At 52.9% G+C, this 23,386-nt stretch overlaps 2 protein-coding genes and 1 non-coding gene across 5 annotated transcripts in view; 2 read left to right on the forward strand and 1 right to left on the reverse strand.

The window, feature by feature from the left end:
- The window catches only part of Fanci (FA complementation group I), a 57,370-nt gene extending 54,155 nt beyond the window's left edge, over window positions 1-3,215 (forward strand). Inside the window, exons 35-38 of the mRNA XM_005006286.4 lie at window positions 266-322; window positions 1,424-1,519; window positions 1,805-1,909; window positions 2,576-3,215. Of these exons, the coding sequence (XP_005006343.1) occupies window positions 266-322; window positions 1,424-1,519; window positions 1,805-1,909; window positions 2,576-2,647 (330 nt within the window). The 3' untranslated portion in view covers window positions 2,648-3,215. The remainder of the gene's footprint in view (window positions 1-265; window positions 323-1,423; window positions 1,520-1,804; window positions 1,910-2,575) is intronic.
- On the reverse strand, window positions 2,519-18,983 carry Polg (DNA polymerase gamma, catalytic subunit). Of its 3 annotated transcripts, XM_003475248.5 has the most exons (23): window positions 18,813-18,982; window positions 17,417-18,184; window positions 14,394-14,589; window positions 13,096-13,260; window positions 12,861-13,007; window positions 12,631-12,710; window positions 11,807-11,989; window positions 11,569-11,723; window positions 11,279-11,405; window positions 10,311-10,526; window positions 9,121-9,235; window positions 8,925-9,008; window positions 8,527-8,634; window positions 7,899-8,059; window positions 7,203-7,256; window positions 6,994-7,111; window positions 6,436-6,571; window positions 6,086-6,332; window positions 4,901-5,023; window positions 4,621-4,789; window positions 4,313-4,521; window positions 3,469-3,629; window positions 2,519-2,974 (listed from the first exon to the last, which is right to left on the reverse strand). In XM_003475248.5, the coding sequence occupies exons 2-23, from the start codon at window positions 18,022-18,024 to the stop codon at window positions 2,916-2,918; spliced, it is 3,621 nt and encodes a 1,206-aa protein (XP_003475296.2). In that variant the 5' UTR covers window positions 18,025-18,184; window positions 18,813-18,982; the 3' UTR covers window positions 2,519-2,915. The 3 variants fall into 3 exon arrangements, with proteins under 3 accessions (XP_003475296.2, XP_063106102.1, XP_063106103.1); XM_063250032.1 differs by lacking the exon at window positions 3,469-3,629 and having other exon boundaries at window positions 18,813-18,983; XM_063250033.1 differs by lacking the exons at window positions 13,096-13,260; window positions 14,394-14,589; window positions 17,417-18,184; window positions 18,813-18,982 and having other exon boundaries at window positions 11,807-11,922; window positions 12,861-12,965.
- A 224-nt stretch (window positions 18,984-19,207) lies between these two features.
- Window positions 19,208-19,280, forward strand: Trnar-ucg (transfer RNA arginine (anticodon UCG)). The gene has a single exon. It is a non-coding gene; the product is annotated as a tRNA-Arg (tRNA).
- The last annotated feature ends 4,106 nt before the right edge of the window (window positions 19,281-23,386 follow it).

The raw sequence follows: 23,386 nt of genomic DNA on the forward strand, positions 1-23,386 counted from the left end.
CATAGAACCATCTGACGATTACAACGCATCACAAAAGAGGCTGGGGATATAGTTTAGCCTCACAGCGCCTGCCTGGCAAGCACAAGGTCCTGATTTGAGCCCCGGTACCCCCCCAAAAAATTACAAAATTTTTCTCACCTTCCAGCATCTACTACACAGAAAATGCTACAAGCCCAGATGTTATCCCCATTGTCTGTTGTAATCACCACTAGCCTGCTAACTATAAAAAGTTCAGGAATGAGCCAGTGTGTTTCTTTTCCATTAGAATAAGAAATCTACAGGAGAGAAGAAAAAGGAGAAAACTGCTGTGGCCACAGTTATGGTAAGCTATCGACACTGTCACTAAACACAGTTGCCGGTCATTAGTTCTTCATTAAAACTGTTTTTAGGAAGAGCTGGTGAGTCCAAAAGACTCCCTACAGGACAGAATCTGGGAGAACTGAGGGTACAGGAGAGTGGGTACTCTGTTGGCAAAGGGAAAATTAGTGTCACCTCTTAAAGGGGACAAATTTGATAGAAACTACTGATAAAACAGCAGTTCTACTTTTAGGATATAGAACTGTACAGCCATATGTATAGGGGATTGTCATCCAGATGGCACCTACGGAAATTCCCAGAACATTAATGTATCCACATTCAAGACAATATAGAATTGTCTCCAAGATGGTTTTTTAAAAAGATGAGAACATGTATGTATACATACATTTTTTTGAGACAGGCTATCGCAGTATAGCCAAAACTGGCCTCAAACTCATGGTGATCCTCTGGCCTCGGCCTCCTGAGTGCTGGGATTATAGGTGTGTGCCACCACACCTGGCTGTTTTCCTCACTTGTGTGTGTATATATGTATTAGAAGGCAAAGACATGTAATCCCAACAGTGAAAATTCATGTGCAGACTACAGAAAGGAAAGAGGAAGTGCCAACACTGTTTTCTTGATAGACCTTTCTTTTTTCCGGTACTGGGGATTGAACTCATGACCCAAGGCAGGTGCTTATGCTGCTGAGCTAAATCCCAGCCCTTGCCAATGCTGTTTTCAAAACAGAAAGTCAGAGAGGCAGCTCAATTTGTTTGTTTTGGTTTGGTTTTGGGGGTACTGGGATTCAACTCAGGACCTTGTGCTTGCCTAGCAGGTGCTGTGCTGCTGAGCTATATCCCCAGCTCAAGGCAGCTAAATTTCTGCAAATGACACTGCCTATAGTCCATCTTTACACAAAAACAAATGTTTAGGAATTAAAAATGGGATGAGTCAGTGCAATCTATTGGCATTTAGGTCGAGAGTAAACTGCCAAGCTTAATCTGGTAAAATTACATTTAGTTGTAAAATAGTCCAATTTCCCCCAAAACTATATGCAGTTCTGCTCTGTAGGAAAATTTCCAAAACCATGAAACCAGAAATGTGAATCTCACATTCTTTCCCTCAGGCCAGAGTTCTTCGGGAAACCAAGCCAATCCCTAACCTCATCTTTGCCATAGAACAGTATGAAAAATTTCTCATCAACCTTTCTAAAAAGTCCAAGGTAAATGCACTGTATTGCTTGTTCCCGTCTCCCTTACTCTGTTGAGGGGATCTGGCACACCACAGTTGCAGTGGGAGAAGAATCAGACTACAATCCATTCCTGTTTCTTTGCTATTTCTGATCAGATGGCCAGAGCCCCAGCATCATGCTGGGAAGCTCACAGGAAAGGAAAGCAGGCTGAGGGGTGGGCACAAAAGGGCTCGGGAGGGCCACACTGGAGACGCTGCCAGCTGTCCCAGCAGACTTGTGAGGTACAAGATGTTCCTATGCTTGCAATCTGTCCAGGTGAACCTGATGCAGCACATGAAGCTCAGCACCTCTAGAGACTTCAAGATCAAAGGAAACATCCTGGACATGGTTCTCCAGGAGGAGGAGGAGGGAAGTGAAGAGGTCAGTGGTGCTCCTGGCTGCTTTTGGGAGCAGCCACAGAGTATAAGCAGGGCAGAAAAGTGATCAGTGAGGAAAGCAGAGGGTGCTGTAGGGAATGGTTTTACACTTTGCACAGAATCCTATGACTGTCTTGCTGTAGGTATTTCTAGGAAGTGAGCAGCAGCCAGTGTCTCCCCCTGGGCCTCCACCCCTCCCTATGCTCTGGAAGCCCTCCGTGGCCGCCATCGTGTGCTGATTTCTCCTTCATTCTGACCAGTTCCAACCCCACACCCTCATTGGGAAGCAGAGCCCAATGTCTCCTTCCCTCCAACACCTAATATTTCCCTCTCAGGTTTAAGGTAGAAGCAACAAGTCAGTGGCCTGCTCCCGTATCAGAAAGTTTACATAAAACACCATGGATCTCTGGCTTCTCAAAGTTTTGAACTTGCATTCTTCAGATTACCACTTTACAGGCCAGGCCCAGACCCGCTACTTGCTGGCATTTGATCAAGTCCAGCAGGGTCCTGTCCTAAGGGAAGGAGGTGGCACTCACCGCTCTACTTTGAAACTCCCCCGTCCCTTCCCCCGTACCCGTGAGTGGGAAGGGAGACAGATGAAATGGTACAGGGCTTTTGTTGTTTGGTTTATTTCCACTGTTTTAGAGCAGCTTTACTCCTCCCCTTGTAGAGCACTGCACCGGAGCACAGGAAAGAAAACAAAGAACCACCCAGAAAGAAAAGAAAACAATCAAACGCCTGAGTTAATGTGAACTTCGGAGCTTCTGCTTCCTTTGTACCCTCAAGCAGCGGTGCCCCTTGTTCTGCAGCCCTCACCGATGTTGGCACCTTGGTTCTGAACCCACTTCGCGCCACTGCTCCTGCAGTCGGGAGGTGTCCTTCTGGTCCTCTGCTGAACTGTGGTGTTCGGCAAGCCCTTCTCAGAGCACAGCAGAGCCTGACTTCGGGAGCCTGTGCTGCCCAGCCGAAGCTCCACAGGAGCAAATGCAGACCTACGGGCCAGGCTGGCTTCACTTTTCCAAGGAGCCTTTGGTGAGTTCAATTATCTGGTAAATATCCAGCGCTTCTCCTGAAAGACAGGGCACACTGGTCAGGCGGATTCTTGGAGAGCTGCATGTGAGAGCTCAGAAGTTAGAGGAAGACTGTAAACTAAAGTTTAATCAAAAAAGAGTTGAGAACCATTTGCAGGAATAGTAGTGTTCTATGGGTCTGTTTTCTGTTTTGCACAAACTAAGTTCATCTTACTGTTGTTCTGGTTTCACTTGTTCGCAGTGCACTTTTGATTTACACAATAAATCCTTTTAAACCTTTCTGGTGTGGCTGAAGAGGGCACCGTGCAGATGGAATATTGGAGGCTCTGGAACCCCCTGTGTTTACTGCTTTCTGAAAACCCCTCTCTGTGTAATTCAGATATGGGGGCCCCAGGGTGCCATATAAACAGAAATAACTTAGCCGAGGTGAGGTTTCTTCCCTGGGACTCAGCCCCAGACTTCCTATGGCTTAAAACTACTTTCAGGTCTCCCATCTCCCGCTCTGAGTGCGAGGACAGATTGCTGTGCTCACCCTGTGGAATCCTGTATCTCCTCTCCATCCCAGTCGGGTTGGAGGGCGTTTTACAATCCATGGTCACTTCTTTCCTGAGGCATCGGTCGATGTCGACCGCACTGAAAAAGGCAACTGACTGGGGCAAGTCGTTCAGACCCAGCTTGTGGGCAAACATGCACCTGAAAGAGACCAGGTTCTGTCACAGCCGCGCCCTGCTGTGAATACTGCCCGCTCGGAGAATGGGCCGGTGCTGCGGCTCCACCCAGCACTCACGCTGACGCTGAGGTGCGCAGAGAGACTTCACACACCGGTAGGAAAAAGGCTACTTTCAATGACTGTACTGGGCCAGCGTTTGAGAAATGAGGACTTTGTTAAGTGTAACTCACAGGATGACTAAGGAGGCAACCTGGAAATTTATTGGCTATTCACCCATGGTTCCCAAGCTGTTTCCAAGTGGCAGGGATGGTAATATCCATTAAACTACTAGGAATTTTAAGATGCAACTCAACATAAAATGTCAATAACAGACATCACACTTTTTTATGAAATGAGAAAAGTGTTCTGTCACTTGTTTTTCAGAAAAGAAAGGTGAATTCCTAGGGAAATAATCCCAGAGCTGCTGATTGGAACCGCCCCAACTCTGCCCTCGCTCTCCTCATACTGTCTTTACAGCCCTTTCAGTCCCAACAAATCTTAGAGTCAGTGCTAGTTTCTTCAAGACATCCATAAACTTTTGGAGACAGGGTCTCACTATGCCCATAACTTAAAATTAGAAAACGGAAACACTCCCGAGTTGACGGGAACTCAGGACCGCTTTGGCTAGTGTACAGGGCCCCCACACAGGACCACGGCCCCTGCGTACCTGGTCAGGAGGTTGGTGATCTGCAGGGCTAGGGCGGCGCGGTAGCGGTCCTCCTCCCGCACCAGGTAGCGAACCTCGTCATGGATGCTGATGCAGAAGCGGCCATCAATGGCGAACTCCTCAAACAGCCACTTCATGGCCACCAGCATGAGGTGCAGGTAGTCCACAGCAGAGCTCTGCACCACCCAGTTCACTCGGCTCGTCAGAAACTGGGGAGGCCAGGCACGCAAGTGAGACAGGCTCCCCCACACGGCAGTCAGCACTGGGATCGGGAGGCCACCTGCACTTGTTCCTGGGTGGTGAGATACCTGCTCCTGGACAGCTGAGGGCTCCAGGGCGCGGCTGATGCGGCAGCCAAGCACCGGGGTCCGAGGCGCGTCTGACATGGCGATGCTTTCCAGCTTGTTGAACATTTCTGACTCTGTGCCCCCCTTCCAAGCTCGTTCAGCGGCCACATCCCACTTCTTCCTGCGTGACCTGGGGGACCACAAACAGGCAGGCTTTGTCTTCAGCATCTTAGAGCTAAAATCCAAAGTATTCCAGTTCTGGGGGGACCCCTTTCACTCTGAACACACAGAAGGTTCTCACTTCCTTGTAGCTTCTCTCTGGATCTTGCGCAGATCCTGCAGGGAAACCCAGCCGTCCTCAGTCCTGTTGATGGGGAGGGCCAACTGCTGCACCAGCCACTCGCCCTCATCTGTCAGCCGGTACCTATAGGCAGTGTCCACATGACCATTCCCAGCACGTGCTGGGGGTCAGGCTGCTCCCCACAGGCTGGACTTAAGGGGAGGAAATAGGCTTGGAAGCTAATGTGCTGGGGTCACGAGCTAGAAGGAGGTATAGCCCAGATAGGAACTTGAACCCCTGTGGCTCTAAACCTGGGCTACACTATGGGAGCCCAAGGGACAGACGGCAACATGACAGCCATCACTGTCCCTACTGTCCTTGGACTGGAGATGCTGGAGGTGGCTAGCCATGGCCAGCACTGCAGACGGTGTGTACCCCTGGTCAGGAGAAGGCATCTGGGGAGCCAGACCTGGCTTACCCCTCTTCACTGCACTGTCCCAGACTCCTAAGGCTCAAGAGCCCCTCCTTAAGCACCAGGGCATGCCCACCATCTGGCTGTGGTCTGGGACTCTGATGCCCTCCAGGGGCTCCATAGCTAAGGCCCAGCCTCCTCCTCACCACCACCCTTGCCACCAGGGTACCCTCAGCCAACACCCACCCCCTCCACCCACTAGCCAGTGTCCAGTACTCTGTACAGCTCTCTTCCCTTCCTGTGCTGATAGTCACCATCCTACTCATGGCTTGTTTTTCATTCAGTCTTTCATGAGCAGGCATTTCACAGCTAACTAACCAAAGGTGAACACACACACTGTCCCCTGAAGAGGCTACATGAATCTCTGCAGCTGCTCCCCATCCTACAGGCCCTGAGGTACTATCAGAGGAAATAAACCTGAGATCCAGTCAGTGAACCAGAACCCAGCCCAGGCTCCCTCCATCCACCACTCAGTCCACTCTCCAGTCTCCCCCTCTACTCTCCTGCCAGCCACCTCACACCTGCTTGCTATTATTCCCATGCACACCCAAGTCTGAGCTATGTACGCTACATAACCAAAGCAGTGGAGGTGTTAGCTGAAGTAGCTTTACCCTGTCATGCTCTGCAGAGAAGCCACCTGCAGCTACACAGGCTTGGCAAGCCTGCTCAGGTGACAGGCAAGAGGAGGGGAGCACAGAGGCCCTGGGGGTTCCACAGGCAGGGTGGACCCTCACCAGCGCAGGCCTTTGGTGACCGCATACATCTGCTGGGCCTTCTCAGCCGCTGCCTGCTTTGTGAGCCGGTGGTTGAACTGCATTAGCAGGCGCTCGGCAAAAGGCTGCCCGGCCCCATAGATGCGGCCGTAGTTGAAGACCTTGGCGTGTTCTCGGCTGATGCCCACGGTGGAGGCTGTCTTACTGTGCAGATCAGTGCCGCTGCTCTTCTTGCCCTGCAGTGTCATCCACCCAAAGGCTGTGCAGCCTGGAAGACAAGGCAGAAGGGAGGTGACAGCTCAGTGGATGTGCCCAGCACTATGCCTGCAGGGCTCAGCTGCTTCCCTCAGCCCCGCCCGGCTCCTGCTCACCGTGCATGCCAGCAAAGTGAGCGTCTCCAAGCACTGCTGCGATCCACAGCTCCTGGGAGTCCACATCAGCACCCACAAGGACATAGCCAGGCGGGGCCTGCACCATGGCTTTCAACTCACTGCCTACTCGGTCAAGCTGCAGGAAGGGGACGGTCAGGCCCAGCCAGATACCCAAGTAAGATGACAGGGGCCAGATCTGGGGCCTCAAGGGAGGGTGCCTTCAGAGATGGCCAGACAGCACTAGACACACTCCAGTTCCAGATGCGGGGTCCTCAGCTAAGGGCTGCTAGGTAAGGAGCCCCACTGAAAGTGGTAGGTGAGATGAGACCTCCACCTCTCCTGCATGGCCGCCTCTGAACTCAGGACAGCAGTGGTTACTATATCTGGCACTGCTGGCCAGGAGGAGGCACCAGACTCAGCTGCTGAGGGGATTCATGCAGTCCTGCCTGACCCAGACCTCTGGTTCCTTTGTGTGCTCCTTGCTAAATCCCAGAGGCCCTCGGAGATCCGTTTCCTAACCTAGGAGAGGAAAAACAGTCCAGCACAGAGGACACATACCCGGGCATTGCTGGCTGTGAGCCATGTGGGCTCTACGGCCCGACGGGTAATGGTGCCAGCAGTCACCACCTGGGGCAGGATGGCCCCATAACGGCCTTCTTCATCATAGTTGGGGTGCCTGGAATGGGGTGAAAGGGGCAGAGAGATCAGTAACTTGCACTCACAAACTCTCCACTCAGCTGTCCAAGCAACCCCCCAGAGGTCCATACCTGGTCACAGCACGAGGCAAAGCTGACCTGGGCAGCCACACTACCATCTGGGAGCTGTAGGGAGAGACAGGCTGCAGCTCAGTACAGCGATGGGGAGCAGAACCCAGCCACACTTCACAACAGCCCATGCCAGCTCCACTTTAGGATCGCCGGGAGCCCTTACTGCCTGGCTCAGCCAAAGTGAAGGATGCTACAAGACACTGACCAGACACATGGGCCATCTAGGGACAGGCCAGGCCTCCCAGATACTTCTGCCCCTTGCCAGGGAATCCATGAAGTCCTCCTGCCCGCTCTCCCTGCCCCCAAGGCCAGACTGCAGCACCCATCAGGGTCCTGCTATTTGAGTTAGCCTGACCCATCTGCCGTTCTCACACAGGACTCCGCTCCCAGGCCTGCAGAGCTGACAGGCTGCTAGCCCTTTGGAGTCCTCCACCTTACCCCTTGGCCCTGGCTATTAAACCAAGAGATTCAGTGGGAGCTGGGAGGGCCCATCAAGGTCCTCCAACACCCTTCTTTCCTGGGCCCAAGACCCACCCAGGGACTCTGGGCTCACCAGGGAAACAAGCCACAGAGGGCAAGCAACTGGCCCAAGATCGCGGCACCAAGATAAGCAGGCTGGCCCCCACCGTAATGTAGCCATGCCTCTGTGGTAGCCTAGGCTGAGAAACCCAAGTACAAACTCCCACGGTGGCCCACCTGATACGTTTATGGGCATTCCTCCAGAAAGAAATCATTTTATTGATCTCTAGGGCACGGGGCCCACTGGCACCTCCTGGGCCAGCCTGCAGAGTGCCATCTTCCATCTTGGGCAGGAAGTCCTTGGCAAAGGGACTGCCCACATTAAAGTTGTTACCATCCTGGAGGAGGCAAAGAAAGCTGCAGCTGGAGGCAGGTGGCAGATTCCTGGGTGGGGGGACCCCAGGGTCTTCCCTACAGAGCCTATAATGTCAAGCAGTCGGGGACAATATTCTCTACCTCTTCCTGTCCTACACACACACACACACACACACACACACACACACACACACACGCACTCAAGCAAACCCTGTACTTGCCATAATAACCATTCAGTCACTAGAACCCATCCTGCAACAGATGTGGTGCCAGATACTTGCCATTCCCTAGGTCGCAGAATTCTATGCCCCTCAATATCCAGTATTCAGAGGAAGAAAACCCAAAGTACAGAGAGATGACAACACTCTGTCCCTGCCACTGTCATTCCCATGAAAAGGACGGCCTCCTGGCCCAAGTCAGCTGAGATGCCTGCAGTGGGTCTGGCGTACACCGATCACACCAGGAGACAGGTATGAACCTGCACACACACCTTGTGAGGCAGCTTGAAAAACCAGCAGCCGGGGATGTCCACATCGTTGTAGGGTCCATTGCCATAGTGATAGGTGGGCTGGCTGCCTTTGGGGCCACCAGCAGCAGTCTGTGGGGCCACACATCTAGATCATACCCTGTTCCGGCACCTGCATGCAGCAAGGGCCAGGGCATGGGGTGGGGAAAGGGCCTGAAACTGGGAGCAGCTAAGCTGGAAAATGGCGGCGAGGCAGGAGGCAGGAGGCGGTTCCTCCTTGGCTTCCCCCCCATGAGTGGAGCCCCACAGGTTGTGAAGGGGAGCAGGATAGCACTCCCCTCCCCGAGGGCTCTGGTGGAGAAGAGCTACGTGGGCACGACGGAGCCCACTGCCCAAGACCCACCCAGGGACTCTGGGCTCACCAGTGCTGGGGGCAAAGCCGGCACTGCAGTGAGCAGGTTCTCTTTGGTCTCAGTCTCCGGGTCTGAGCAGCCCAGCTCTTCCACCTGGTAGGGCCAGAGACCACAGGAATAAGGCAGGGGCTCCGAAGCTCCATACCCACAAGCGAGCGCTTCCCTGAACAGTACTCAGCTGGTCCAGGGCACATGCTGCACGCACCGTCTGCCACATGCTGTCAGAGAGCAGGAACTCCTCGGCCAGGCCTGCCTCCTGGGGCTGCAGCTGCTGCTTGCCCTGTTTTAGGCAATGTTCCCGGTACAGGGACTCAATGGCTCTGGGCAGAGAACAGGTACAACGGCTTGAGTACTGGGGGCTGCTCTGCAGGCTCACAGTCTCTTTGCCCAGTCCCCAGGAACTGCTCTGAGACACAAGCAACAGGGCTTTTCCTGCTTCTTAGAGAGTGACCAACTGAAAACGGCACAGCATACTGCACGCCAGGTCCCTGGGCACAGAGCATTGGAGGTCGGGACTCAAGGTCTCACTGCAAGCTGGCACCTGCACATCCATCCATGCGGGCGGGGGTCAAAGCAGCAAGGCCCAGCTCCTTTTATGCGAAGGCCCCAGAAACCAGGACCCTTAATTCTGGGCTGCTTCAAGTACCTGACTGCCCTGCACCTGTGAAAAGCTCAGGGTTGTAGTGACAGCAAACCTTTCAAGGACAAGTGCCCAAGTGCAACATAGAGCCCACTTATCACAAAGTGCCAACACTGCAGTTAAACCTGAATACTGTGGTTTTAGTTGAAAAATAACAACTTATCCATTATCCTCTTTTGTCTTTAAAAACAAATTAACACACATGTCATAGGTTCACGATCACTGGTTTATGGTCTCAAGCACAACTAACTTGTTCAGGCCTGTGGGGGTACCAGGTGTACCTCAGTAATAGGTACAGAGCTTACCTAGTATGCACAAAGCGGGAAGTCCTGGGTTTGGTCCCCAGCACCACAAGAAAACCAATGAAATGGGGGTAACTATCCTACTTCATGGGGCTGTTTGGGGAATAAAGAAAGCTCTGCAAAGGGCTCATTAATACAGCACCTGGCACATGATCAGCACTCAAATTATCCTCAGGAAAGTAAGTCTCCTGCTGCTTCCAACAGCCTCTCTTCCTGTGAGATAGTTGTGCTGCTGGGCCCAGGAGCAGGCCCTGCATCCCCACTGATGCCCTGAGGCCCCCATCTGGGCATGGAGCCTACAGCATCAGAGAAGTCATAGAAAAAAGAACTAGAATCCAGGCTCCTAGACCCCAGCTCTTGCCATCAGCCTGAGCTGACCTTGGTTTCTCCAGCAAAGGCCCAGGGTCCTTAACCTCCAGCCCCATCCTCCCCAGAGCCCAGCCGGAGCCACACCTGTAGGGGCAGGCCGCCCCTGCCGACTCCTTAGCCAGGTTGTCCCGCCGCCCGGGCACCAGGTAGCCCCAGCCATGACGCTCTGAATAGTGCAGGGGGAAGCCATCCCAGGTCAGTGCCATGAGTTTAGGTGTGACTCGCATCTGCAGGCTGAGGAGGCTGGGGCCCGGGGTCCACTCAGGGTCCTCTAGCCGAGGGCAGAGCTTCCGGTACCACCTAACCGAACCCACCAGGAGAAAAAGTATGTCATGGGGGAAGGAAGTGTCTTCATAACACAGCCACCACCCTGCATGGCCCCAGGACTTTCTGATAACCTAGGCCTACAAGTCACCATCTCTTTCTTTGGGATAATTTGATGAGACCCCTGTAAAGTATCCTAGAATGGTTTTGTCTCCAAAGGAAAGACTATGTTAGCCCAATGGTACTAGGGAGAACTTGGGATCCAAAGATCTACTCCAAGCCCCCATATATTCCACAAAGAGGGAATGGATCTAACCTCCCTGCTACCATGAAAGCCACCAGGCCTTCCCCGGCTGTACCAGAAAAGGTCAACAGTACCAGCAGTCACTCTCAGGGCTGTGCAGTACTCTGGCTCTGCCACTGAAGCTCAGATGAAGTCCCCTCCTTCAGGAACCCCCCTGCCCAGTGCTTAGCACCACTCGCTCTGTCTCACTAATGGGCACCTGTGGCTGTGCTGTCTGCACATCTGTCTCTCCCAAGGAGACAGAACTACTGGAATGAACACCTTGAGCTCCACTTATGCCCCAGAAACTGCTGCAGATGGCACAGCAGGTGCTCAGGGCTCTGCACCTAGTGAGCCCAAGAACTGGTGGGACTGAAAATAACAGAAGCAGGAGCAAATGAATAGTGGCAAACACACAAGCTGCCTCCTTGAGGGAGCCCTGACAAGGGGTCTCATGGGGACAGCCTGAGGGCAGCCACTGGGTATGCTAGGAGACAGGGCTCACCCTGGGTGTCCAGGAAGGTGCTGGGACCGCTTGGGGAGGATCTCTGTAGTGTCCTTCAACTGCTGCAGGAGGGCTCGGGCCGTGACATTTTGCCAATACTCCTCCTCCTCACTGGGGGGGCCCGGGTCTGTGCAGGGTCGGGGAGAGTCAGGACCAGGAGGAAGGACTCTCAGGAAGACCTGTGCAGCCTGCTTCTCTCCAGGAGGCTGGAATGTCCCGTTTCAAAGTCCGGTGCATCCTAGGACCATCCCAGGGACCACCCCGCCCCATCTCTAGCCCATGCTCCCCACCTTCCTGATCCGTGGGATCCCCAGGGGCCCCAGCCCCCTCGATGGGCAACTTGCTGGCTGTGACCGGCTCCGCCTTCTTCACCTTCTTTGTCTTCTTCTGCTTAAACTCTTGCAGGTCCCACTCCAGGTCCCAAAGCCAGGGGTCTTCCTTGTACCTGCACCGCCGGGTTGGGGCCCAGGGTGAGACAAAGGCCAGGCCTCCTGCCTGCTTGTCCCCTGCCCACGGAGGCCTGGGTACCTCTCTCCTGAGAGCAGCTGGCAGGCATCATTGGCCAGATCCATCAGCGACTTCTTCATCTCCCGCTGCAGCTCCTCATAGGTGCTCTGTGCCTCCTCCAGGTAACGATCCCAGTTCTGGTTGACAGGCAGGTAGGAGACACCCATCTCCAGCATGCCAGCCAGAGTCACTGGGTGGGGACACCTTGGGGACAAACACCGGCACTGCCTTATGTGACCAGGGGAGCTGATGCTTTGGCACAATCTCTGAGCCAGTTTGGCAAGTTCATCCCAACCCCCCCATGGCACGGCTCTGAAGTCAGACAGGAGCATAAACCCCAGCTCTGCTGACACCTAGCCCTGACTCAAGTCCCTCATCTGTCACAGAGAAGTGAGCTCCATCCTCAACCTGAAGTGGGAGTGACAGGTCACAGAAGTGAGAATGGCCCTCCCCTGCTGCACACACATACCCCAAGATCACAGCTGGCAAGTTAAATATATCTGCGCATCCCCCACAACAGGGACACTGATGCCTGGAGAAACTAAGCAACCTGGCCAAGGTCAACTGAGCAGGACAAGGCAGTCAGGCTTGAGCCAGGTCTGACTGGTGCTTGTGACTCACTAATAAACCTCAGCCCTCAGCTCAGGGTCTGGGCACAGAGATGCTTAACAAACTGGGCCAGGCCCACAATGCACAAGCACAACTCAGGATTCAGGGCCCCACAGACACCACCACACGGAGCAGCTCTGTTCTTGTATAGCAGCCTAAGAGAAAACCAGTGCCACCTGATTCAGTGCCACCAGGACCCACTGACCCCCAGGAATCCCACACAGCCTCCCCCTTACCTTTCTAAGAAGAGCGGCAGCTGCTGCTGGAAAACCTCATAGGTGGCCCACACGTCCTGGGCACAGTACCGCATCAGGTCCTGGTATAAGGTGACAGGAAGGCACTGGGCGGGCAGGTACCCACTACCACCGCCAGGTCTCGGTCAGGCCTGGCAGCTGCACCTCCTCACATTTGGCTGAGGTCTGCATGCCGCAGCCCACAGCCCTGCACCTCCTTGCTGACACCGTACCTGGAAGTTCTCCCGGATGTCCCTCATGCTGCCCTTAATGAACAGCTCCCGGGCCTCCTTCTCCAAGGGAGGTCCTCCCACATAGAGGCTGTGCACATCTGCCAGGTTGTTGGCACTGCTGATGTCCACCCAGTCCCAGCAGGAGATCTGGGGACCACAGCAAAGGAACATGCTTGGCTATGAGCCAGCCACATGGACTGGTGAAGGTTCCTACCAGTCCCCTGTGGACTCTCACCTCTGGGCCATTGGCTTTGCCTGGGGACTTCTGGCCTCGCTGTGTAGGCTTCTGCACCTTGCGTTTACCCTGCTTGGCAGCCATCCAGAGACTGCGCTGGAAGCTGCTCAGCCCTGAGATGGCCATGTGCATGCTCATGGTGTCCAGAAAGCGCATTCGGGAGCCCTGGAGTGGACAGCAGGCTATGGGCAAGGGCTGGCCAGCCGCTGCTGCAGTGATGACGAACCCAGCCCCATCTGGGTTCCTCCCATGGCCTCTCCTCCTGGCACGCAGCTGCTACTGCTGCTGTGACACAGAACCTTCAGGCTTGCTTGCGTCTGCCCTCAGCCTATGAGGGGTCTGCCCTAAGGCCCACACCTACCACCCTTGGAGGTGCAGACCTGGCCAAGTCCCAGGTTCCAGCAGCAGCTCCAGGCAAGCCAGGCACTCAGCTACCTCTCTGGTACCCCTCTGGTACCTCAAAGCTACCAGTGTGGCCCACAGGCCCAGCTGCTTACAAGCACCTAAGCTAAGCGTGCTCTTCCTCGCCCTGCCTTTCTCCTGGGGCTGCTCTGAAGACACAGTGAAAAACAGCTCTTCAGAAAGAGGAAGGAAAGGTAAGATGACATAAAATGAATTAAGATGTTATGTACATGTGGCTATTCCCAACAGTGGATGTAATCATCAGGAACTGTACTAACAGATGAACATGTACTAATAGATGAAAAAATAAGAACCATCATCATTAGTCAGGCATGGTGGCTCACGCTTGTAATCCCAGCACTTGGGAGGCTGAGGCAGGCAGATTGTTGCAAGTTTGAGACCAGCCTGGGCTACACAGTGAGTTCAAAGCCAGCCTGAACTGCAGAGCGAGAGCCTGTCTCAAAAATCAATCAATCACTGAACTGCATGTGATGCATGGTTCTGAGTGTTTGGCATGTACACATGTGCAAATCCTCCAAAGGAGTTTCTATCAGTTCTGTTTTCACCAAAAGGAAACTGAGGCTTAGAGATGTTAAGGAGCTCACCATGCCCATCCCTGACTCACAAGGTATGGAGCAAGGCTGTGACTCACAGCCCACCCCCCTCCAATTTCTGTGTTAAGATCTAAAGTGCCATGATTACTCTGTGACAACTGCAGTGCTGTTCCAGGCTTCCCATGAACAGAATGCTGTGTACAGAGATGGCACAGAGTAGGTTCACAGAAGTCCCTGCAGCTGCTGCACCAGATAGAGACAGTGACCAAGGAAACAATGGGCTTCCCCAGCCCCACAGGGTCTCCTGCCCACCATGTGCAAAACTGCAGTCCCTAGCCTTACCTGGATCCGGTACTGCTCCCTGATATGGGCTCGGTCAAAGCAAACGTTGTGCCCCACCACTAACTGCTCCTGCCAGTCCTGCTGGTTAGAGCTGCCGGCACCAGCAGGGACCTCCAGTGGGATGAGGTCAGCCGGCGACAGCTGGTTGGTCCAAGAGTAACGCTCTTCCACCAGCCGCCGGCTGCACCAGGAATACCTGAGGGAGGGCAGAGCAGGCAGGCTGAGGGTGGAGGCACCGTGTGGCCACTCTCCACCATCCACTGCACAACTACCACCACATGCCAGCTCCTGCACTAGCAGCTAGGGGTGTGAGACCCAGAGGTGCTGCTCACCCTCACAGAGGTTAGGGGGCAGGCAGGGTGCGCATCGTGGGGGAGATCACCAGGCTGCTTCACTTTCAAACCCCCACAGATAGCAATGGCACCCAGTACCACAGCACTGGTTGCCAGGCTCAGGTATTCGGGCCTGAGTCATCCAAGTATTTCTAAGGCCCATGCTCAGGCTGCATCGGGCTGAGATGTTTTATAAACACAGCCAACTCATGTCTAAGCATAAAACAGACAGGGTTCAAAGTGCTAGTAAAGGAGACAGACAGATAGTAATGGAACCCAAAAAGAAGACTTCTTTTTTAATTGAAAGTGGCAACAACAACAAAAAAATGACAAATGCTGCACACACAGGATGAATCATCTGACGGCTGCAAAGATTCTGAAGGACAAAGAGCAAGTCATGCACTTCACAGGAGCAACCCCCTCAGTGAGCGCAGGAGACGCCGCGATGGGAGACGTATGCACATGTGCTGGGGTGGGCGGGAGATGAGCGCTGCCTACGGGACCTGACACCACTGGGAAGACCCAAAGGGGTGGCCACCAACTGTCCCGAGGCTCAAGGCCACTCCATACTGCTAAGTGGCCAGGACATAAGCATGGACACCACAGCTGTGGAGAACCTCCCTGTACCTTGATGGAAAGGGGGATGGGGGATGGAACTCATGACCTTGCACCTGCGAGGCAAGTGCTTACACCACTGAGCTAAATTCCCGGCCCCAAATCCACCAAAATCTAACTCACACTCCAAATGGGGTATTCAAGCTCACCCTGCTCCCTTGCTAAGCCAACACATCAAAGCCCTAAAAAATCATGCTGAAAAGGTTTGTGTTTATACTGTTTCATCAATTTTCCTTCCTATATCTTGTAATATGGGCAACTACTTTAAAGATAACAATACACAACATATTAACCATTGCTATTCTCCTACTATCTTGTTTTGAAATTTTGTATCACTTTTTTTCTCTTTAAAATAAAAATAAAAAGTTTTTAAAAATATGAAAACAAAAGTCCTGAAGAAAAAGCTAAAGAATGCCAAGTACTTGAGGCTATAGTGACAAGAGGGATTTAGAGACAATAAAAAGCCACACTGGTGTTAAGACACAGGCCTGTAGCTATGCATGAAGTCATCTCACAAACTTATCTGTGATTTTAAAAAAGGAAAGCCAAAATGCACACACCCTGGGTAAGATTAAAATGAGCTGGAACCTGTGCTAGTCACACTACAACTGTCCTGTGACTTGCCAGTAAATGCAGGGGTGCCCTGAGTGATGCCCCTCTAGCCTCACGGGCAGCCTTTGAAGCCACCCTGCAAGAGGCTCTGACCTGCTCAGGCTCCTCCCAGCCTTGGAAGCTGTGGCCAGTCAGCTACCTAATGTCACACAGTCATGAGGCTGGGGGGCTACAAGCACATGGCTGCAGGGTGCTATCTGGCACCCACCCCACCCACCACTAGGGGAAGATTCCAGCATGAGCCTGTCCTCAACAATGATTTCTGGCATGGGGCAAGTTAAGCAGTGCCCCCAGTACCGCTGGCAAGGATGGAATGAGAATGAGGGGAGAATTCGAGGAACAGGAAGAAAAAGAAGAAAGAGGCTAAAAAGAGAAAGGAGGGGTAAGAGGAAAGGGAACTTTCAGTAAACTGGTCAAAAAGGACGAACAGATCAAAAAAGCAATCTTTCTTGTCACTGGTTTCCTAATTCAGCCACCAAAGCCTACTTTATCTTTTCAAATGATGGCCACTATTCCCCATCAAGTTACATAATAAGCACTGTGATTTTATTATAACTGGAACGAAATCAATGCAAAATCATCCAGTTTTGCTCTTTTCAGCCATTAATGCCTACCTTATCTATTTAGCCATGTTTTCACCATTTTCAACTGCATATATAACATTTCGCAGCTTTCTTTACAAAGATGTGGCTTCCAATAGGAATAAAGAAACTGCCAACTTTTTTTGCTGGCCATGCCTGAAAGCATTAAGGTTGTAAATAGTATTTTAATCCTGGAACGAAGAATAAAAAAGGGGAGAAACAGTACTGCCATCATTGTCGGAAAAAGAAACTTGGGTAGCACTTAGAAAGTTACTTAAAAAGCAGAGAAAAAAACTGGATGTACATCTGGGATCAAAATGCCCACTTAGGAAACTGGGGAAAGTGATGGGTCTCAGTTAGGGGTGGTCAAGGCCATGTCATTTCTGAGGGGCATCTGAAGTGTTGGATGGGATTTGGTTTGGCATTTATGGGGGAAGTTAGGGGTGCTGAACATATTACACTGCCTGGACAGTCCTGCAAAAGGGAGATTCCTCCTGCCCACAATAACCAGCAGCATCCCAAACAGAAACACCATGCCGTCCGCTCAGGCTAACTTCTCATTCAGCTTTAGGGAAGGGAGTGGAGGAGCCAAATCCTTGGTCATCTCAAGTGGCCTCCCAGTAGCTCTCAAGTACAAGACATGGTATGATTCTCTGCATGGTCCTGCCTCCACCTGACGTGAGGGGGTGTTTATTTACTGCCTGCATCTTCCCACCAGAGAGCGAATTCCACAGAAGCCAGGGGAAGCCTGCTTAGTTCACCACACCAGAAGTCCCAGATGAGCATCCAGCACACAGTGGGGACTCAGGAAACTCACTGAACGAAACTTTTAAGCTGGGTCCCCTACTTGTGATAATGTCCCTTGTCCCTGGCCCCTACTTACCAGGCCGAGGGGGATATGGCCACCGCCAATGTGGGGCAAGTTCCCTCTGCCAAGCAGACCTCCACGTCGAACACCAGGGCCTGCTCCGCGGGGATGGCCACGGGTACGGCCTCCCCCTCTGGGCCGTACCGCGTCCAGCCCTCCGCCCAGACCCAGCTCTGGGGCTGGGGGGGCAGCTGGGCCTGCAGCAGCGAGTTGGCCGCCTCCAAGTAAGGCAGGCTCTGCTTCTGGGCCAGGAGGCGGAAGTGCTGGTCCAGGCTGCCCCCGTAAAGCCGCGGCAGGCGCAGCTCCACGTCTGGCAAGGGAGTGGCGGGCTGGCCCCAGAGCCCGTGCTTCTGCAAGTGCTCGACACTGCGGCGCACCGCGGCCTCGTCGGGTTTCGGCCCTTGGCACCCGAAGATTTGCTCGTGCAGCCCTCTGGAGAGCATCTGGATGTGCAAGGGGTTGTGCCGCAGCTGCCCGCCCTCGGAGGATGGCCCTTGTGATTGCTGCGGCTCGTCGCTGGGGACGGGGACGTGGACGGAGCTGGAGGCCCAGCGTCCCGTTACTGGAACTGGCCCTGGTCCGATGGCGACGCTGGCCACCTTCTTCCAGAGCAGGCGGCTCATGGTTAGTGCAGGAAGCTCCCCGCTGGGAGTCAGAACACCTGGCCTTGGGCTCCAGCTTGGCTGCGTTTACAGGCTGAGAGACTTGGGGAGAGACACGGCCTGCCTCTGTTTTCCAGGCAGTAAAACTGGGCTGACCATGCCTGCCTTCCTCCCATAAACCCTACAGGAGACAGACGACACGAGGCGTTATATCAACATGTGCCGTGTGCTGAATTAAAAACAATCGCTCCTAGACAGTTTACTGCGTCCCAAGGGCCTGTGCCAGGCCTTCTGAGTACAAGTTAAACCTCAAACCGCCTTGAGAAATTGCAAAGTCCCTCCCGGAAAAGTGGGGTCCACACGGGCTCCTCAGAGAATTTAAGGAGCTGCAGCCAGGGGTCCAGAGAAGCACGACGTGGGGCCTGGCCTCCGGATTTGGCTCTGACCAGCTTCATGACCTTGGGCAAGCTCCTTACTGCTTACTCTGCAAAATGAGGTTACGGGGTCTCCCTGTCGCCGGGGACTGAGGGCGCACACGTCTCAGGGCCCTGCCCTCCCCTCTGCAAGCGCTCTGCAGAAGGCAGCCGCCGTTGCCGCGGCTGCCGCTCCGCGGCTCTAGGGCCTAGCGCGGAAAAAAGCCGGCGCCTGGATTCGAACCCACCGGCGGCCGCCGCGCCCCGAACTCAAATCCGCACCCTGGGGTCTGCAGCCCGCCCTGGCACCGGCCGCCGCCCTGCTCCCGGCCTGGAGAGGAGGGGACGGTGACGCCGCCCAGGGACCGACCGCGCCCCTCCAAACCCCTAGGAAACCTCGCTCGGTCCGGTGCTCCTCAGTCCGCGGAGATCCTGAGCCCCTGCGGAAGATGCAGAGGCTCCCTCCGCGCGGCCTACGCAGCCTGGGGCTGGCGTGCGGGACGGAACCGAAAAGTCAGCTTCCCTGGCAGTCGCCAGTTCCCGTCAGCGACCGCTAAGTCCCGCGGCTGCCCGGGAGGCGGGCAGAGGCGACCCGCACAACCAATCAGAGGAGCGAGAATGGAGCAGTCCTTGCGCGGGGGGGAGCCAGAGAACTTCCGGGCGGGAGCTCCCTGCGGAACGCCGAATGCAGAGATCCGACCCCCCTCCTCAAGAAGCGGGTGAGTCAGTCCCGAGCGAACTGGAAGTAGTGAGTACATTATAAACTGCTCATAGTTACACTGTCGCAGAGTGGCCGCGTGGCCTAATGGATAAGGCGTCTGACTTCGGATCAGAAGATTGCAGGTTCGAGTCCTGCCGCGGTCGCGAAAGGGGTACCTTTAACTTTTGATCTTCAAACGTCAGCATCTGGAATTGCGTGCTGTGCACTAACTCCAACCAATTTTCTCTACACTTTCAAATTAAAAATTCCTACGCTGCTGGTCCGCTTCGCCCACTCACAGTCTCTGGATGAAGGAACCCACCCCGGTGTCCTTGTCACAAGTGCGTGCCTCCAAAATTTAACTCAGCAGAGCCCTATACCGGCCCGGGAGGCGCCTCCCGGCAAAAGTGCCTATTTAAATCAACCGATCTGCGGCAGCGTGGTGGGGCTCGGAGCTGAGGCGGGGCGCTCGGCCCACCCGTCCCCGCGGGCCTCCCCTGGGTCCCGCGATCTAACTGGTGGAGCCCCGCGCGTGTCCCCACCCATCATTGCGTCCGCCGCCTGCGGCTCTGCAAGCTTCAGCAGCCCGCGCCCCGCGGGGTTAAAGCAGCACATGGCCGAGCTGCTGTGCCGTCCACCCGAGCCGGGTCGGAGGGAGGCCCGGGGCGTTTGCCGCCCCCTGGAGTCACACAGATGACCCGAAGCAAAATGCACTGCACCCGCCTGCCAGCTCGCGCCGACGGCCAGACGCCGGGAACTGACTTCAGAAACTGACTTGGGCATTTTTCAGGAGTGAGGTTCTGGGAAACGCACCCCTCGGCAAGCGCCGCTGGCTGGGGTGCAGCCTCCCTGCTCCTGCCACCTGAAGGGGAAGAGGGAGGCTGCTGGCCAAGTGGCACCTAAGCCCGGTCCCTCTAGAGATATCCCTTGTCCTTCAAGCATGAAAGACACTTTTGAGGGGAGAGGGGGTGAGACACGGTCTTGCTATGTAGCCCAGGCTGGCCTCGAATTCTTAGCAGTCCTACCGCCTCAGCCTCCGAGTGCTGAGATTACAGGCCTGCGCCACCCCCGACCCTGCAGAAAGATACTTTTCCAAGTGTATGTAATATAGACAGTGGTATTTTTTGGGGAAAAAATAGAACCAACTGGAAATGCACGATTTTATAATGTAGGAATTTTTGCTGTTATCACATAACTTTTAAACCTTTGATTTTTTTATTTATTTAATTTTATTTTACTTTATTTTTTGTCTTTGAATACAGGGTTTCCCTATGCAGTTCTGGCTGGCCTTGCTAGTAGTCCAAGCTGATCTCAGCTTCCTGCATCAGTGCTGGGACTGCAGGCGTGTGCCACCACTCCCAGCTGCTTTTGACTTTTTTCGAAAGGCCAGAGAGACTCTCAGTTCAAACTCGAGAGTCCCTGAATGAGAAAGACATTTTCATTTTTATTTCTTCTAGTCTACTGAAATGTAGCATTTCCTCCTGTTATAAGCTTAGAGAAATGGCCACAGTGGCATTAGAAGTATCTGTGACTTTGTCCCAAGGGGCAAGCCCAGAGATTTTCAAAACACATTACAGTTACTGCAGATTTTTCAGAATATTGTTTACATGCATGGCAGTGGTCAGGAAGCAACATCAGTGACCCTGTGATTTAGTAAGTTAACAAAAAAACTACACATATTACCCTGTTTCCTTCTTATTCCAGTATTCCAGGATATGCTTTCCTAAGGGAGCCCATGTGTTTCATGCATTCAGCAGCATTGGGCCTGACTGACCTGTCAAGCAGGATGCTGTTGACCCCACCTAGTATCCAAGGGACCTAGGGAACCCCCGACCTGGGATCAGTCTGAAGAGACAGGGGTCTGTCAAGAGACCGGCCCCTCTCACAGGGCTATTCAGGCTAGCCCAGCTCCCTTCTCTGGAATCAGAATCTTCAGCAAGCAGAGACAGGGCTGATTCTGCTTCCTGCTGACAATGTGGGCCCTCCCTGACACCTTATACCTGTTTTGTTTGGGGGCACCCTGGGGTTCAAACCCAGGCCCTCATGCCTACTAAGCAAGTACCGTACTGCTGAATTGCACCCCCAACCTGGGCTTTTCTGACCCGGGTGCCTCGTCTTGCCTTTCGTCCTTTTTTGGAGTTTCCTTGAATCCTCCTCTTGCTGCTGAGACAAAATACCCAACGCCCAAAATAAAGGAAAGAAAAGTTTATTTAGCTCACGTTTTGTGGAGGTTTCTTTCAGCCCATGCTCAGCCGACTCCAAGGCAGAGTGGCACAGCACAGGGGCAATCATCTAAGCTGGCAAAAGCCAACAAAGCAACAAGAGCCAAAGGGGAGGAGAGCCAGCCTCTTTTCCTCCCTTATATTGGAAGCAGGCTACCGCCCCTCTGGTGAGAATAACACTCACACCATCTCCACACCCTCCTCTTACAGGCTGGGTTACCAAGGGAGGACCTGGCCCCTACTGAGTAGCTGTGCTTCTAAACTTCTCAAGTTGGCCCAGTGAACAGCATCCTAGAGCAGTAAAGGCATGTCTTCTACAAACTAGGTTCTAAAACTGCTGAGTTACTTAGTTAAGCTTTTAGACTTCTCAAGTTGACACAATGTATCAACCATAACATCCTAGAAAAGGCTGTCCCTAATGGTGATACCTGAGAATCCAGGAACATTTCCTTAAAATCCCAGAACTGTCTCCCCTGACACAGCAAATGACAATGTTCGTTGGGCTCACTGGCCCAATCAAAACATTGAATTTTTTCTAAAGCATATACTTTGGTTGTAACTAAATACTAATCTATTTTGTAAGGTACTGGGGGATAGAACCCAGAGCCTCTGCACTGAGATACATCATCACCAGCCTTTTTTATTTTGACAGGTTTTTTGGTTTATTATTTTTTTGGTCCTGGGGATTGAACTCATGACCTTGTGTTCACCAAGCAGGCACTTACACTGCTGAGCTAAACCCTCAGCCCTTTATTTTTATTTTGAGTCAGGGTGTCACTCCTGCTCCATACCATGGGCAGGCGGTGCAGAAGGTGCAGGCAGGAGAGGTCCCTAACCCGCTGCTGGTTGGGGTAGGGGTGGGGCAGTGGGGTGTTCCCTCTGCAGCCTGCTCCTCAGGGATCCCGCCTGTGAGCTCGATTCTTGGTGACTGTTCCCTCTCTTGTGTGCCAGAAACTTAAGCCTGGCCAGGGGTGGGGGGATAAGTCACTGCTCTATTTGTCAAGAGCCACTCCTGTCAAACAAGCCAGAACTCTGGAGAGTCCAACTCACCTAATTCTCTGCATGGCCCAGAGATTGATATGGCTGCACAGCCTTCACGGAGGAGAGGAGGAGAAGGTTGAGGCTGTCATCCAGAAAGCACACAGTGAGCCCTGGGCTTGCATTTGAGCCCTGGGCACTGGCTCCGTGTGATTCCAATACCAGGAGGCTTGTGCAAGCCCCCAGGTAGAGAGGAGGTCTGGGAAAACACTCCAATCACGTGGGTACTTCTTGCAGTTGTATATATTAAGCTTGTGTGTATAAGGTACATTATCTTTCTACTTATGATAGAAACTTATCGAATTTCTTTTCAAAGTACTTGCTTTATCATGGATTCCTCTATTATCCTAGATTATTGAACAGCCAAGGTCAAACTACCAGAATTCACACCCTCTGACTACAAAGCACTTTGTAAGTACATGGTGGCTCAGGCCTGTGATTACAACACTTTGGGACCCTGAGGCAGGAGGATCCCAAATTCAGTGCCACCTTGGGCAATTTAGCAACTTAGCAAGACCGTATCTCAAAAACAAATATATCTTATATATTTTACTACTATGTAATATATAATTTATACATTAAAATGTATGATACATTCTAATATATAATTTAATTTAACATGTAAAATAAAAAATAACGAAGCACTGGTAAAAAAAAAATAATTCTTACCTAAAAATAAGTTCTTCTATCAGAAGAATGAAACCTTATGAATAGTTCATAAAAGTATTCACTTCAGGACTCTTAGTGTAAGGCAAAGACCAGGCTCTGAGTCAATAAGACATTTTGGTTTGGACTTTTTGTTTCGTTTTTTCGATTCTGGACTGAACCCAGGGCTTTTACACTAAGCTATATCCCAGGTCCTTCTCCCTCCCCTCTCTCCTTCCTTTCCTTATTTTTTGTTTTGAAGCAGGATCTCCTTAAATTGCTAAATTTCCCAGGCTGGGCTAGAACCTGTGATTCTCTCGTCTCAGCCACCCAGATTGCCAAGATTACAGGCATGTGCTACCATA

This window comes from Cavia porcellus, unplaced genomic scaffold (assembly GCF_034190915.1).
Source record: "Cavia porcellus strain 051 isolate PalLab524CR breed Dunkin Hartley unplaced genomic scaffold, mCavPor4.1 scaffold_6, whole genome shotgun sequence".
Classification (NCBI taxonomy): Eukaryota; Metazoa; Chordata; class Mammalia; order Rodentia; family Caviidae; genus Cavia; species Cavia porcellus.

Coding starts and splice junctions, on each gene's coding strand:
- Polg (XM_003475248.5), bottom strand. CDS start 18,024: ATGAGCCGCCTGCTCTGGAAGAAGGTGGCCAGCGTCGCCATCGGACCA. Junction 12,711..12,860: donor ACATCCGGGAGAACTTCCAG/GTACGGTGTCAG, acceptor ACCTTATACCAG/GACCTGATGCGGTACTGTGC. Junction 11,724..11,806: donor CAGCTGCTCTCAGGAGAGAG/GTACCCAGGCCT, acceptor CCGGCGGTGCAG/GTACAAGGAAGACCCCTGGC.